Raw genomic sequence first — 16,797 nt, 5'->3', positions numbered from 1 at the left:
CTCCTCCGGGGCAGGCGGGAATCGAACTCATGCGGAAGTGGCTTTAGTTTCTCAGTGCAGTGCTTTAACCCGCTGCGCCACCAGGGAGGGCCGTCATAAACTAGTTTTAATGGCACTTCACAAACAGAAAATGTCAGTGTGTCAAATGTCTTTATGCATCTTCCTAGGGCAAATGCTCAAGTGAGAAGACCAGACAAGGAGGGTTGGAAGTGCTTTCCATATACAAGCATTTTGCCAAGGGCACCTTGTGAGTTCTGAATACCAGAAGATTCTATTATTCAAAAGAACTATTTTAAGGTAACTCTCTGATACATGAGTATGACTCATTGAATGAAGGACAGGAGATCAAGAAATTACTTCTAAAGTAGGAGACCATGTCTCAGAGCACTGTTTACAATGTCTACTTCCAACTATGCAGAATTAAATGGTTTGAGGTAACTGAACTGTTACACATGCAGTAGTTTTTACAAATTATTACTGCTCTAATTTTCCACATTTATATTTCTCAGGTGATTGGTCTCCTGGAACAATACAAATAAAAACAGAGTTGATTGAGTTATTTTTCTTAACTACTATATGAGATAAGCATTATCCTTAATAAATGAAAAAAAAAATTACTGAAGCCCAGGAAAATGAAACTCCTCTGGCTAAAATATGTCAAGGGAAGACCACATTCAATGCTGTTTCTACAACACCGAAAGCTTCAACACAGGGGTTTTAATGAGCTGAGAGTGATTCTTTAACCTCGGTGCTTATAAAATACTCAACTGCAAACTCACTGGATCTTCAAAAACTGGACCTCACTTTTAATTTGCAAATAAGGTGGAAGGGAAGAGTCTATTCTGATTTTTTATCATTATATATTAACACATGCTCATTTTGTAAAACTCAGAACGTTAAGAAGTAAAGGGTCTCTATAATCATTTTCCTTCCCCTGAAATAAGCTGTGCCTTTACTATCTGAAGGACTATTTATGGCAGTAATACAATATATATTTTCTTTTCTTCACTTACTGTTAGACAAATTAAGTTAGCTTCATCACAATTAAGCACATGGTTTATATCAGAGTATATTTCAAATTACGTATATTCCTCTTACATTGCCCCTGTCACCCATGAATTCCCACCTCTGAATTCTGGCTAAAATTCAAAATGATTTAATTTCTTGAGATGCTTGGACGGTCAAGATCACTCAGCCCTGGGCAGATGATGTAGCACTGTCACCTGAGACCCTCATTTCCTGAACTATACAGAAATACTGTCTATTCTTTAAAAATAATAATAATAATTAGGTATGGTTTTAAAAGTACCGCAAATCCTCATAGAAAGATTATAATGTACCAGGTGCTGTTTCTAAGTGATTTCTATATTCTATATTCTATACTTTATATGGCCATATGAGTTACGTCAGATATTCCCAATTTCCAGGTGAAATTGCAACAGAGGATAAATCAAATACATTTTTCTATACCATCACAAACAAAAAGGGAATTTACAGATTTGTTTTATATAGATTTAAGTACAAAAATGTCAAATACTCAGGAAATCAGCCTAAGGATTAGAAAACTTTTAAACAAAAACTGGCATAATTCCACTTACATTAACTTAAAAAAAAAAAAAAGAGCTTTAATAAAGCATACCATCAGAAATCAATATATGATCCCACATTGTGAACAATGCCAACTATCAGCAAAGATGAAATCTATGTGGCCAGCTCTGGAAAGTAGGCATGAGGATTTCTTCCTTACTTAGAATCAGAAATCAGCTCCACCCTCCTGTTTATATACACCACATGAGTGTGACTGGCTCAAAGTCAGCTCTATTTCCATTGGCAAAGAAAATTTTATTAAAATTTGATATATTTAATGTCTTTTGTGATAAAAACTATGTATTTGTTTGACAAGCCATAATGTTTATACAGAATGTAGTATGAGGATGACAAGGCGTCTAGCAGAATGAGTCAGGAAGACTTCATGGATTTTTCCAGAATTTGGTGAGGATGGAGGGACGTAAGGCAGAGGAGATCATTTATATCAGTTCTGAACAGCACAAAACCTGTGTCAGTGTTAAAAATTCCCAACTATAAATTTTACCTTGAGAGATTTATAGGCAGCAACTGATGCTGACAGCAAATAAACAATCACAAAACAATAAAAAATATACACTATTAATAACAGTAATTTGAAGTAATGTGAAATCTTTCCTCTTTGAGGACAGATTCTACTCTTGCTTTGGCTGAAATAAAAATTAGACAGATTCTCTTATTCAACCTATTCCTTGAAATTTAGAAAAATGAACCATACTTTAATGCTACTGTTGAGCCTCCAAAACACACTAGAAGGATGTCTCTGGTATCCTTAAAATGGTTTTCAGGGAATTAAATCACTGAGTCGGTAATTGGTGGCCTCAAACAGGATCTTTGGAATTCTGGTATCTTATTGGTAAGAAACAGAGGCAACAAGAAACTGAGTTAAGTTCTTTTACACCCATGATTTCATTTAGTTTTCCCCACAATTTTAAGAAGTATGTTTCTTTCTAATTTTACAGAAGAAACTTTGCCACACAATCAAGGGGAAATAATATAAATTTCCCAAAATATAAAGTGGCTTTCTCAGATTCTAAAGCTCATGTTTGTCAGTCATCAGGCTATCTACTGTAGCTACTGAAACTTAAGTGTCTTAATAGTAAACATCATTAGCCTACTGCTCAAAACAGCTTTCATATCTTAGATATGAAAACTAATAATTTTTCACTTTAGTAACAGTATTTTCTCCAAATAGAATGGCTTAATTAAAACCACAAGTCCCCCAAACATTGTTTTTCCTTTGGTTAAGGATTTAGGTATAATGTAATTATATAAGGGTGTGAGGATCACAGGCCACCAGATCATGCCGTGCAAGTCCAACAATCAGTCTGTGGGAGCAGTGACAAAGGACTGCAGAGTTGGTAATAGTTACTTTAGATATATTCTACTTCAGGAAAATTTCTATATATCCAAACTAAACTGACATATAGGAATTTGCATAAGGAGGCATATTCCTGCAAATAGAAAATATACCTTACTAGAGAAAGTATTTTAACCATAATTCCAAAATAACAAAATGTTGCTTATAGAAATTGTTTTGAAATTACCGAATTTATAAGTTAACATGTGTGAATAACACTGTCAAATTATACTTTTTGAGGGTAAAAATAATCTAAGTAATAGTTCTATTTTCTTTTTTTTTTTAACAGCTCTATTTTAAATGCAACTCCCTGGTGTATATTTTATAAGCTTTTTCCAAAAAACCATTACCTGTTTTCCCTAAAGGGTATTTTTACTCATCACTATCTCAGACAAATGGAGAATTCTACAGACACTGAGTATCTTTCTATTGTCTCCAATGAGTTTATTTTCTTTCAATAAGGTAACATATTATGAAGAAGCACAATAAATGGGTCTGAGCAACTTTTGGTGACTATTACTTATGAAAGAATTTAGATGTCATTAAATTTTTTGTTTTTATTTATTCTTGCCTAACACTGACTTAACCCATTATTTAATTTACTTAAACAACATTCAGCAGTAGCTACATGCCAGTTTCTGTTGAGTCCAATCACTCCTTTTTTGGGTACCAATTCACAGGATTCCTTACTAGTAGCCTTCCTGTGAAGGCTACTAGTATTCCAAACAACAAAGTCTTCTGATAGCACTTTCCATATCTTCTTTCTCCCCTTCTTTACGATATACTTACGGTTGCCACTTCTGAGAAGTTAGAAGGAAAAAGCATAGCACTATGAAAGCACAGTGAGTTTTTTTTTTTTTAAAGATTTATTTATTTATGCATATAAAACTGGGGTATAAGCCAGAGGTGCAGGGGTCAGGGGTGGTGAGAGACAAGAGTGGGGAGCAGAGCAGGCAGATCTACTGGAATACACTGCTGAGGGGAGCAGCGGGCGGGTCAGGAGACACCTGCCACACTGTGTGGGTCACCTCCCTAGCTAGGGGCCGAACTTGTGTTGCAGTGGCTGTGGTAGCTTTATAGTGCTGTGCTTTACTTAACCTGTTGCACCACCAGGGAGGGACCACAGTGAGGTTTTTAAAAAGCATATTAAGATGTGCTTTTGGCAGATAGGATGAGAAGGGGTCTTTATCTTCATCTACCAGATCAATCACTAAAGGTAGAATATTGGATCATGCTTAGTGAAATAAGCTAGCAAGAAAAAGAAAACTACGGATGGTTTCACTCATAGCAGGAGTGTAAGGGACTGAAAGAAAAAAAAAAGTAATTGTAAGAAGGTAAAAATGAAAATCAACAAACAATTATAAACCAGAGACATTCTATAGGGCAGAGAAAGGAACAGGATCAAAACTGGGGCAGGAAGAGCTCATGGGACTATGGTGACGGTACATTGATACACTGGTGCTGGAAAGTCCACGGGGATTACAATGGAGATGAAAAAAGGTACAAAATGAAGAATGATGTTAAAATATTTATATATTTAGAAAAAATGTATTTATATATTTAGAAAATATATATAGATAAACACACATACATATATATGTGAATATTGGGTAGAAACAGTAATATCTATGATTTAGGGATAACTATGAAAATTTATTTTCCATATTAGACCCTCAGGGAAATATAATTAAAATAAGAAGTACAAAAAAGGAAATACAAATTTGCACTAATAACAGTCATCAATATAGAAGATGCAGGTTTAGAGAAGTAATGATCCTTCATTCTCACCACATGGTACTTACTTGCCATCTGTGTCTGAAGTAGCTGCATAGTGCAGGGGTGTGCAGCCTCTTTCATCAAGGTCATTCACACTTGCTCCTGATCCCACAAGAGCGAACAGGCACTGGTAATTGCAGTTGGCAGCAGCATAATGCAGTGGAGATCTTTGTGACCATGTTAAAATATATATATATATTTTAAAAAAAAGAAGCCAGGGACATACACCCATAAACAAGAGTGTCCATCCACAAATACTGTTTTACATAGTGAGTCTGGGACTGATTCTACCCCACACTAAGTCTTTAGGAGCACTGTACTGAAAGCTAGGAGCAGAGGATCAAATGCCAGAGACCCTTTAAAAACGGGAAATAAGCAGCAGCACAACTAAATTATATCATAGTCCCTGGATAGTAATAATTCCAGTCTTTTCAACACATTACAGCCTTCACCAGCTGCTCAGAAACTTGAGAACTTTCATTTTGACCATGATTCCCTTCTTACTAATAAAAATGTTCCATAGTACAGAAGGAACAGCTTCTGTTCATGTCTCAGTAAAGAAATAAAGGGTAAGTGAAAAAGAAGCATTAGAAAGAATGCTCAGTTACATCAATAAATGGTAGAGCTGCATAGTTATTATCAGTTTCTCAAAAAACAAGGCATAGTTCTAGAAGACTGGACATTCTAAGAAAGCACAGCTAGAATTTCTAACACTGAATATTTGTAGTCCATTTCTTTCCAGTTACTGAAATAAAACAAAGTGTTACAGAAAAATGAGGGTAAATTTAGTTCTGTAAAGGTATAACTTTTACTAATGCATTTACCTAGTGAAATGACACTAAAACTTAATTTTATCAGAAAATCTTAGATATTTCTAAAAATGCAATTAGCCCTAAAATATTATCAAGCCTCTAAATTCAGAGTATGCTTCAGAGACCCTTGCTGCTTGCTATTTGCAGTAAAGAATACTTCAGGTGCTATGATATAACTAATTTAAGTTAAAGTTTAATTACAAAAGCAAATCAACTCCAAAATTACTGTATTGGAAAGCTAAACAAAGTGACTTTTGATGTTGCCTGTCACTAGTTCCTTCCACTAGCAAGCTTATGAGGGCAAACTATGCCTCAAAGTTTTTTTATGGGCTCAAAGAGTTTTTTCCCTTTCTTTTTGATATGCCTCTCTCATATCCTATGATACATATAATTCTATTTACTTATGTACTGGCCCAATCACATGCACTGACATATTTACACAAATCCTTCTGACACACACACCCTTTCCTGTAATACACTTTGATATATATATAATTTTCAAACTCTTAACACACATAAATCTGCTAATACTGCCAATCTTATATTTCAAATCAATTCAAACTATCTTCAACCCTTTCCTGTATGGTTCATATGCTGGGTCAACTCCTAGTCAAGTTAGGTAGTAAATAATGGTGGCTCTAAGTACCTTTAACACAAAACTACTCATGAGGTTGGGGCTGAACAATGCAAACAAGAAATGAAAACAGAGGGGCTCTGCCTTTTTACATTTGTCTGCAGCAAATCAGTACAATGGGTGTGTGGACATACTAGTATGTGTTCATGTGTATGTGGGGAGGTACAGAACAAGGGAAAGAAAAGTAACATTTATACGTATAACCTATTTCCTTCCTTTTTCCAGTACTGTGAAACCACATATGGGGCAAAGGTCTGCTGTATGTTTCTTGAAGGGACACTGAAGAATTTTACATTTCCATAGCAGGAGGAATGATATCAAGTGCCACAGAGGTGTTTACAAGGGAAGAGTTGTGGCTAACTGTGATTCTGGCAGGGAGTCACAGGTACTTCTTCCACCCAGTGGAAGAAGACTGGGTGACAATGGGTATTTAGAAATAAACAACTTACTTGAATCACTCAATAAATCAGGCTCACAATGCAAAAGATGCTAAAATGTTCAGTTAATTCTAAAAGCCAGTATGAAGGTTAAATGAGTCATTAAGTAAATAACATTAATATACAGAGAACATATACAGAAACTGTATCACATCCTACCTCCCAAATTTGTCCTTTTTGTTGAAATCTGCACCAGTATTCAGAAGAAGGTTTAGGCACTCCAAATTCCTAAACAGGGAAAACAGTCAGAAGACTTAATGGTCAGTAATTTTATAATGAAAGTGATAGGTTTATTTCAATGAGTACAAAAGCCTTTTTCAAATGAGAGTGAAAGTGAATAAAACAGCATGACTTGTATTTTATGACACAAGCACATTTAAAATTCATCTTATCTAAAAGTTACAAAGTTCGGTACACATATATTGGCACATTGATAGGGAATTCAAAATGAATAACATTGTCACTGTTTAGAAGGAAGTTCATATTTGTAAGAGGGTTCCTGAAGAGTTTTCTGCAATCTTTTTTTTTTTGTTTTTTTTTTTTTGTTTTCTGCAATCTTTAAAAAAACTTCAAACAATATGGTTATAACTGAATGTTTTCTATTTAGTTGTTTTTAATCCTAAAATGAGTTTAAAACACCATACTACATGCATTGATATACCTTTGGTTAAAGTTATAGGGGAGCACATGACATGCATGGTTATTCTTTAATTTACATGTATAAACCTGAACATCAACTTACTACAGAAGTTACAAAAAAAAAAAAAAATTTTAACCGCCAAGTCAATCTCTGACTGGTGACCATGGAAGAATAAGAGGAATCTTTATTCACCCGTCTCTACAATGATACTGGTCCAGTGGTATTCTTGGTTAGCATACATGTGTTCAGGAACTTTCAACTTTTAGGATATTCTTACTGGGAGTAAAACTCTTGCAAACATCCTTTTGATAAGTTTAGGATCAAAATGAACGGTTAACAGCATGCATCACAGATCAAGAATTTTAGGTGAAGTTTTTCATTCATTAAAACCATCTGCTTAGGTTTCCCCAGTAGTAACACTTAAAAGTTAGTTCAAAATCTTTTGATCTCTAACTTTCCTTTTCCTATGTAGTCACAAGCACAGCCAAGACATAAAAAGGCAATCGACATTTGTAATTATGACTGAAAATGCAAACACCTGATTGGAGAATACTAGTTACTTGATAATGTTTTGATGTTATTGACTTATCCAAAAATAATAATCTTCTCTTACAGAAAGCATTACTTCTATTTTTCCTACTTACTACTTAGGTCTTAAGTAAGAGATGAAAAAAGCAATTTTTTAAATATTCTGGACTTTCTTCTCCCAAACCACTTGTGCTACGTTTTGCTACGGTCTGCTATCCTTCTCTTAGAACAAGAAAGATACTGGCCTTTCCTGGTGGTACAATGGGTTAGGATGCAGCACTGAAAGCTGGCTGCAGCTGCTACAGTGCAAGTTTGATCCCCAGCCCCAGCACAGCAACCTCTCCTGACCCGCCCGCAGCTCCCCTCAGCAGTGTACTTCATTGATCTGATCTGCCGGTTCTGCTCTTTTCTGTCTCTGGTGAATCCTCTCTCTGCCTCTGCACCTCTGGCTTGTACCCCAGTTTTGTACGCCTAAATAAATAAATCCTTTAAAAAAAAAAAAAGGAAAGAAAGAAAATGAAAGATTCTATTAACATACCCTCCAGCTGCAGCTGCATGTAGACAAGTCCTGCCAAAATCATCTGGAGTATCTATATCAAATCCTACAAGAATGAATACACCTTACATATTTTAAATATTACAGACATTAATTTGTATTATATTAAGAATCACCTCCCTCAACTGCAAACAAAGTCATAATATCCAAACAGGTAAAAATTAATGAAAATAGATTAACAGTATATAGTATCACCAAAACAATTACCACTAAAGGATTGGGTTTTTTTCTAGGACAAGTGCTGGAATACTTATTTAAATGCCACAGGAAACAATGGAATCATTTTCAGCATTGAAAAAAAAAAAAATGCTCTGGGCCCTCCCTGGTGGCAGTGGGCCAAAGCACAGCACTAAGAAGCAAATGCCACTTTAACATGAGTTTGATCCCTGCCCTAGAGGTGACCCACATGGCGCGGCAGACCTCTCCTGAGCCACCCACTGCTCCCCTCAGCAGTGTACTTTGTCAGTCAGCCTGTTCTGCTCACCACTCCTGCACTTCTGGCCTGTACATCAGTTCTGTATGCATAAATAAATAAATCTTTTTTAAAAAATGCTCTAGTGATATTGTGGGCTCAGTTTCAGACCACTGCAGTAAAGCCATTATAGCCTCAAAGTGAACCACATGAATGTATGTTTCCTGTTGCATATAAAAATTACACTAGTCTGTTAAATGTGCAAAAACATTTGTCTAAAGAACAGTGTTCACATCTATGCTTAAAAATGCTTTATTGCTAAAAAATGCTATCATCTGCACTTTCATCAAACATCATCTGAGCAATAAGATGAGGTGTGCCTGTAATGTACTGATACATGTGACAACAACAAGGATGACCCTTGAGAACATTATGCTAAGTGAAAAAAGCCAGTTATGAAGGACAACATCTTGGGGGTTTACTGTTCCATAAACTGCCCAAAACAGCCATCTTCATAGAGACATAAAGTGATATAGTGGACTAGTGGTTGTTTACTGATGGGGGTATGAATAATGGAGGACCATCAATGACGTTTCTTTTAGGAAGGATGAAAATATTCTAAAAGTGATAGTCAAATACCTTTGTGAATCTGTTAAAAAGCACTGGAGTGACTCTAAATGGGGGAGTTGTATGGTATATGAATTATAATTCAGAAAGGCTGTTTTTTTAGAAAAAGACACAGGGACTTGCTATCTGTACATTATTACTACCATGAAGAAGAGATTTTAGTATTTTCTTATATGTATAGACACATATATGTTTTTAAAAAGATCCTCAAAACAGAATTAACTTACTTAAAAATTTTCATTAAGAAAAACTAAGAATTGTCTGTTTCACCGTATTTTAATTCTTCACTGATATATTCCCATAATTCTTTCAGCAATCATGAATAAAAAATCTGTTCAACTTTCTGAACAGAGTATCACTTAAAATCAAATCTTATTAAATATTTAATAACCGATGCATTCAGTAAGTACTAATTGTAAAAATATGTATAGAAAGCTACTGGTCATATTTTGTTTCAAATTGGTTATGAATATATTATTTAAAGTATCAATTATATATGGCATAAATCACTTCATAAACCCAAAAGATATTACAGAAAGGCTACTGTTTCTTTAAAAAGGAAGCATACAAATTAGGATATTTTGTTTCTATAGATATGAAGGGCCAGACAATGCAAAACCACCATTCAATGAACATGCCTATGTTGCTTCTCTAGACAAATTCCAACTAATGCTAGAGAAGGAAATCACTGCAAATATAAACCTTTCACCTATCAGAAGAGCAAACTGAATCTTAAAATTAAAAGAAGAGTACCTTTCTAAGAGGGGTTAAAAAACTATCCACATTTGGACATATTATTTTGAAAAAGCACAGTAAAAGGATTGTGTTAAAATTTGAGTTTGGGGTGACAAAAAATGGAGAATCATGGGGATGTATGTTAGCTAGACTTACTGTAGCTATCATTTCACAGCATAAAAATCAAACCAAGATATCTTACACCTGAAATTACTAAGTCAATTTACACCTCAATTAAAAAAAAATAAAGAAATTAGCCTCTAAAGAGCTCACTTACCAGAAGAAAGAAGCTTCCTGCAGCAATCAGAAAAACCACTCAAGGCTGCCAGATGAAGGGGGAACATTCCATGTATACCACGCCTTAAGTAAACAGAACAGTATCATTGTAACATAAGAAATAGCCCGTCATTTCAGTAATTTACAAAGAAACTTAAAAGTGAAAAGATAATTAGGTGAATTACAATCCATAATACTCTGGAGAGCAATCAGATATAAGTTCCAAAAGCAGGATCTCTCAACTCCGCCCTATTTTATTAGGGACTTGGTTGAAGGTTTGCATATACAGCTATCCTGAGAATATGGGACATTCAGCAACGGCCCTGGGCTCTGCCCACACTAGATGCCAATTTATACTCTCCCTCTCAAACTGTGACAACCAAAAATGTCTCTGGACATTTACCTATACAACAAAATCCATTCTATCTACTCCATGCCATTAAGAATCATTGCCATGGCCCTCCCTGGTGGTGCAGCCAGCTAAAGCACTGCACTGAGAAGCTAAAGCCACTTCTGCATGAGTTCGATCCCCGCCTGCCCCGGAGGTGACCACATGGCATGGCAGACCTCTCCTGACCCGCCCGCGGCTCCCCTCAGCAGTGTACTTCGTAGAACTGCCTTTTCTGCTCCCCACTCTGTCTGTAGTGAAGCTTCTCACCGCCCCTGAACCTCTGGCCTATACCCCAGTTCTGTATGTACAAGTAAAATAAAATCTTAAAAAAAAAAAATTGCCACAAAGCAAAACATGCACATATTGCTACAATAATTTTTGTAATAGCAAAAAAAGAAGACAACATATATTTGTAAAGAATAGCTAAATTCCTTCTATAATAAGTTTTATCAATGAATGAACTAGAGTTATTTACAGAGATGTGAAAAAAGAAAACCCCAACTTATAATGAACTTGGTTGAATAAATAGTCCCAAAGTATATAATACTGTTTGTAGAAAGTTTAGATTTTAAACAAGTTAATATATAAAAGCAAGAAAAATTAAAATACAGGAATGGTAAACATCAATTAAAGTAAGACGTTTATTTCTGTAGAGCATGCAAGAGAATCCATCATTTAAATACAATCCCACATAAAAACTTTACAGAAAATAAAAGTGAACTTCTTTGATGAAAGTATGATGCATCAGATCCATTGTAGTCACTACCAAGAAATCCTGAGCTCAGTAGCAGTCTGAAAACTACTATCTATAAATAGATCTAAATGAAAAAGTACTCTCAGTCTATGATTTTTTGGGAATATTTTATTAGAATAAACACACACACACACACACCCCACCATAGAAAATAAAGGCTCTGGGTCCTCCCTGGTGGTGCAGTGGGTTAAAGCACAGCACTAAGAGGTTGAAGCCACTTCAGCATGAGTTCGAAACCCACCCCAGATGGAGGTGACCCATATGGTGCAGCAGACTTCTCCTGACTGGCCCACCCGCTGCTCCCCTCGGCAGTGTAATTTGGCGATCTGCCTGTTCTGCTCCTCACTCTGTCTCTGGTGAATCCTCTCACCACCCCTGCACTTCTGGCTTGTACCCCAGTTCTGTGTGCATAAGTAAATAAATCTTTAAAAAAACAAAAATAAAGGCTCTGATCAAATCATTAATACTCATTATCTAGAGAGAAAAAATAATCTCTTAAGCTTTATTAACCAAATTAAACTGTATTAAATATTTTATCACACTATCAGTGCAAAAAGAAGAGTTCAAGCAGTTAATACAAAACTGAGCTCACAATTCATGTTTTACTTAAAATACCAGGAAAACTGCAATTCTCTGCCTTCTGAGAAGGAAGTGCTCATCTGTGCTGATAACCTTCAAAGTCATCAGCCGCTCTGTAAGTACGTACTTTGCAGTGTCGGCACCACTTGTGATGAGAGTGTTGATGAGCAGCTCATGGCCGTACTGCGCTGCTATGTGCAGAGGGGTGTTTCCATTCTTGTCTTCACAGTCAATTACAGCTCCTGCAACAAAGACTATGGTATTGGACACTGAACTACACAAAGACCAAGTCAAACCTATTATATCAAAGTCATATAAAACTGTATTCAAGTACAAACTAATGGGTACAGCAATTTAACTAGATTTCATTCAGGGTACATTTATAGGTTCAGGTGCTCAGTTATAGGCTACTGAAAATGGTCTGTAAATTGAGCACAAGTTTTTAACCAGTTTAAAAATTTAAAAAGGTTCTGGGGACTTTAAGTTTTGGAAATTACCATATTAAAACTAAATTAAACACATTTTCTTGGAGCAAAAATTTTCAGAGCTTTAATGTGCACACTGAATGTATCACTCTGTGCATGCAGCACTTAGCTAATTATCTGATCATGAACCTACACTTTCTTCCCCCTACAGAACCATCAACCTGTTATGTTGATGACAAACCACCAGACCTGAACATGGTTTGGGAAACACTGTTTTAAAGAACTGTACTTTAAGTTCTTTTTATTTAAAAGTTTAGCTGATCCTAATACTTCAAATGCAAAAGCATAAAATTTTTAAAAATAGGTAAAAATCCTATGAATAATTCAAAATATTTAAAAGAAGAGTTTTGCCAGTATATAGTACAGACTGCCATGGAAAGGTAGCTGTCTATTTAGCAATGTTTTTAAAAAGTCAACACTAACTATAAGAAAAGCTATAAATGGAGAAAACAAAAATAAGAGAAAAACAGAATTATGAAAGGTACATACACACAGGACACAGCCCTCATAATTTGGTTTCCATGAAACCAAATATCTAGACTAATGACAATTCCACAATACCATTCATTTTGTAGTTTTTTTTTTCTACATTTAAGAAAATAAACAAACAGAAATACTTTTTACCACTCTGGATAATGGTTTGTGATCTGGAGAATCTACCGTGGAGGGCAGTCATGTGCAGTGGGGTTTTCCCATCTTTGCTCTGAAAAAAAAAAAAAAAAAAAAAATTTGTAATTACTGTAATATGCAATCCTTAGTTTTATTATGAATATTCTCTTGCAACATTTTTTGGTACAACTATCACTCAAGCATTAAGTTAAACTGAAGCTTAAGAAGGTAAAACAGCTGTTCAGAATTATAAGCTAATATTTTTTAGCATGTGTACCTTAAAGTATAAACATATAAGAAAGCTCAATGTTTGCAGTATAATTCAAGTATTTGGTATATTTTATCCAATCAAAATTTACAGAAGAACAAGGGTGGTATGGGAAAGGAATGTACCTTAAGCAAAACAATGCAGTAGTGCTACATTTTTAGAACATCAAGGTTCTAAAAATCAGACATGGATTATTTTCTAAACTTGTCATTTTAAATCTATGTGGTACTTTATAAGGCAACCAATTAAAAAAAAAAAACGAAGGCAAATGTCAAAGTGAACCTAGCTTCTCAGTTAAGCAATCATTTTACAGTCATTTGATAATCATCATTTGACAAAAAAAGGAAATGCAGTTGTAGGAAAAAAGACATATTCTTTGGTTGGTAATTCACTGCTGTCAATCATTTCAAAGCTGTATGCTATTTAGAAGTCATTAACAACATAGTAAATGTATGTTTAGAATTACCTGTTGGAGGACAGTTATACAAACAAAAGCAACCAAAAATTACCAGGAGAGGCTATAATACCTGATGAGGTAGACTTTCAATTAAAAAGAAAAAGTAAAAAGAGATAAAGAATAATAATTATGATTAAGGGCCAAATCCAACAAAAAGCACTAACAATTTAAAAAATGTATGCTATGAATGATGGGTGGAGCACCAAGATATGTAAGGAAGTAACAGAACTTGAGAAATATCGATAATGTAATAATTCTAGGAGACCTTTATACCCCACTTACAACAATGGACAGATCAACAAGATAAAATATAAATAAGCAAATAACAGCTCTAAATAAGGAACTAGACCAAACAACTATAGAACACTTTACCCCAAAAGTACTTCATATTTGTTTTTTTTCCTTAAGTGGATATGGAACATATTTAAGATGCATACCCTGGAACTCAAGTCAATTATCAAAACTACAAAGACTGAAATTAAACCTAGCAACTTCTGACCACAATGCCATAAAACTAATACAGTAGGAAAACAAACATGGAAAGCAAACAATATGTTGCTTAATAGCAATTGGATAAAAGAAGAAATCAAAGCAGAAATTCAAAAAATATCTAGAAAAACAGAAATGATGATATAAGTTACCAGAATCTATGGGATTCAGCAAAAGTTGTCTCAAGGTGAAGACAATTGTAAAACAGGCCACATGAAAAAAAGCAAGAAAAAAATCTCAAACATCACATCTAAAACAAATTGCAAAAGAACAAATAAGAAGTTATTAGAAAGAAGGGAATAATAAGAGTGAAATAAATAAAATAAATAAAAAAAGACAATTCCCCTGCCCCTCAAAAACACCAACACTGGAGCCAAGAACAGGTTCTTTGAAAAGATAAACAATAATAGATAACCTCTAGCTAGGCTAACAAAAAAGAGAGAAATATTGATTACAAAAAGTAATCACAAATGAAAGAAGAGAAATCACTACAGGTAGCACTGAAACAAAAGATTTTAAGAGATTAGGAAAAGGAACAAGGGAACACAGGAGAAGGAAGAGAAGAAGGGAAAAGAAAAAAACAACTAGAAACAGAAAGAAACACATTCAACATGATAAAGGACACAACTAACATCATACTCAACAGGGAAACTTTCTTCTAAGATCAGGGACAGAAAGACACAACCATATAAACTGATACATAGGCAAGCCTTTCTTATTTCCTGACACTTAATATTTAACATACAAAGATGATTTTTTTTAATTATTACAAAAGTTTTTTTTTACATCATTTTGCAAAGATGATTTTTTTTTAAAGATTTATTTATTTATTCATACAGAACTTGGGTACAGGCCAGAGATGCGGAGGGTGAGAGGATTCACCAGAGACAGAGTGGGGAGCAGAACAGGCAGATGGACAAAGTACACTGCTGAGGGGAGCAGCGGGCGGGTCAGGAGAGGTCTGCCTCGTCATGTGGATCTGCTATGGGGCAGGCGGAAGCAAACTCATGCAGAAGTGGCTTAAACTTCTTCGTGCTGTGCTTTAACCCGCTGCGCCACCAGGGAGGGCCCCAAAGATTTTTATTATAATCACTGTTATAAAATAGGTCTTGCACAAACAGAAATATTTTGGTTGGGTACTTTTCTTTGGAGGACTATTATAATTTTAAAATTTATTTATCTATTTTAAAAAATATTTGTTTATTTATGCATACAGAACTGGGGTACAAGCCAGAGGTGCAGGGGCAGTAAGAGGATCATCAAAGATAGAATGGGGAGCATAACTGGCTGGTCAACGAAGTACACTGCTGAGGGGAGCAGCAGGCGGGTCAGAAGAGGTCTGCCGCAACATGTGGGTCAGCTTCCTGGCTGGGAATGAATTCATGACACAGTGACTTGCTAACACTGAGACTTTAACCCTGTGCCCCCAGGGGGGTCCTAACATTTACTTTCGAAATAGTCAGTTTTCCTTTAAAAATGTTATTAGGCCTTTAAAACCAAGGTATCAAAAATTTTCCCCTCCAAGATCCAAGCAGGAATTCATCAACTCAAAGTAAATAGTTCAAACCCATTATTAATATATTTTTAGTAATTATCTTAAAGGAGTTTAGTTGATGATTTGTTGAGGACTGAAAGCTTTAAATGTAATTTAAAAGTCATCTGAATCATAAGTGTATAATAGGGGTTCTTATGATACTTGTGCCTTTTCTTGGGTGTGATGTGTATAAATTTTGCTCCTTAGCTGGGAGAAGGCAATTTGGAATGAGCAAATTACAAATGACCCTGTTGCTGCTACAGTTTTCAAGATGGGTCGGTGGAATCACCAAAGGCTTCTCAAGCTTCTCTAAAGTTGAAGAGGTGAGAAAATGGATTCCTTTCTCTAAGTCTATAAGACACTGACTTTATATCATACTTACAAAAGGAGCTGGATCTTATGTGATTAAAGCTCCAAAAACTACATTTTAAAATTAAACATTTTTACTAGTCTTAAATGGTTCAATTTTGTTTATAGTTTTTATTCATTCCTATCATAAAATAAAGTCTAACAAGCACTCAAAGAATGAATTGATGAATACAAAAGCAATTAGTGAACGTCTTGGAAAATGTAAAATGAGGATTACACATTACAAAGCAGTGGTGCTAAAATATTGGTTGCATGTGCTTTGTTTTCTTCTGACAGAATTATACAATTGAAAGTACATTTATTTTGGCTCTAGAATTTTCACATTATTTCTAAAATTCAAATGGTCTCGCTTGAAAGTCACTGTGACCAAAAAGATAAAAAGCAACTAATGGTAAAGTGCAGCACACTGATAATAGTCTTTTGATGGTGCTTTAATTCTTCTAATACTGTGAAAAATTTCAAACAAGAAAAGGTGAGAGAAATTT

General features: G+C 35.0%; 1 protein-coding gene across 2 annotated transcripts in view; it reads right to left on the bottom strand.

Annotated features, from left to right (window-relative positions):
• The window catches only part of ANKRD28 (ankyrin repeat domain 28), a 78,593-nt gene that overhangs the window by 24,617 nt on the left and 37,179 nt on the right, over window positions 1-16,797 (bottom strand). For both annotated transcript variants that reach the window (XM_004692298.2, XM_012732184.1), the window contains 6 exons: window positions 13,211-13,289; window positions 12,229-12,343; window positions 10,379-10,461; window positions 8,310-8,373; window positions 6,763-6,831; window positions 4,747-4,887 (listed from right to left, as the gene is read on the bottom strand). In XM_004692298.2, coding sequence (XP_004692355.1) covers window positions 4,747-4,887; window positions 6,763-6,831; window positions 8,310-8,373; window positions 10,379-10,461; window positions 12,229-12,343; window positions 13,211-13,289 — 551 coding nt within the window. The remainder of the gene's footprint in view (window positions 1-4,746; window positions 4,888-6,762; window positions 6,832-8,309; window positions 8,374-10,378; window positions 10,462-12,228; window positions 12,344-13,210; window positions 13,290-16,797) is intronic.

Source organism: Condylura cristata, unplaced genomic scaffold (genome assembly GCF_000260355.1).
Source record: "Condylura cristata isolate star-nosed mole 26May11 unplaced genomic scaffold, ConCri1.0 scaffold00033, whole genome shotgun sequence".
Lineage (NCBI taxonomy): Eukaryota > Metazoa > Chordata > Mammalia > Eulipotyphla > Talpidae > Condylura > Condylura cristata.
This window is presented reverse-complemented; position numbering and strand designations above follow the sequence as displayed.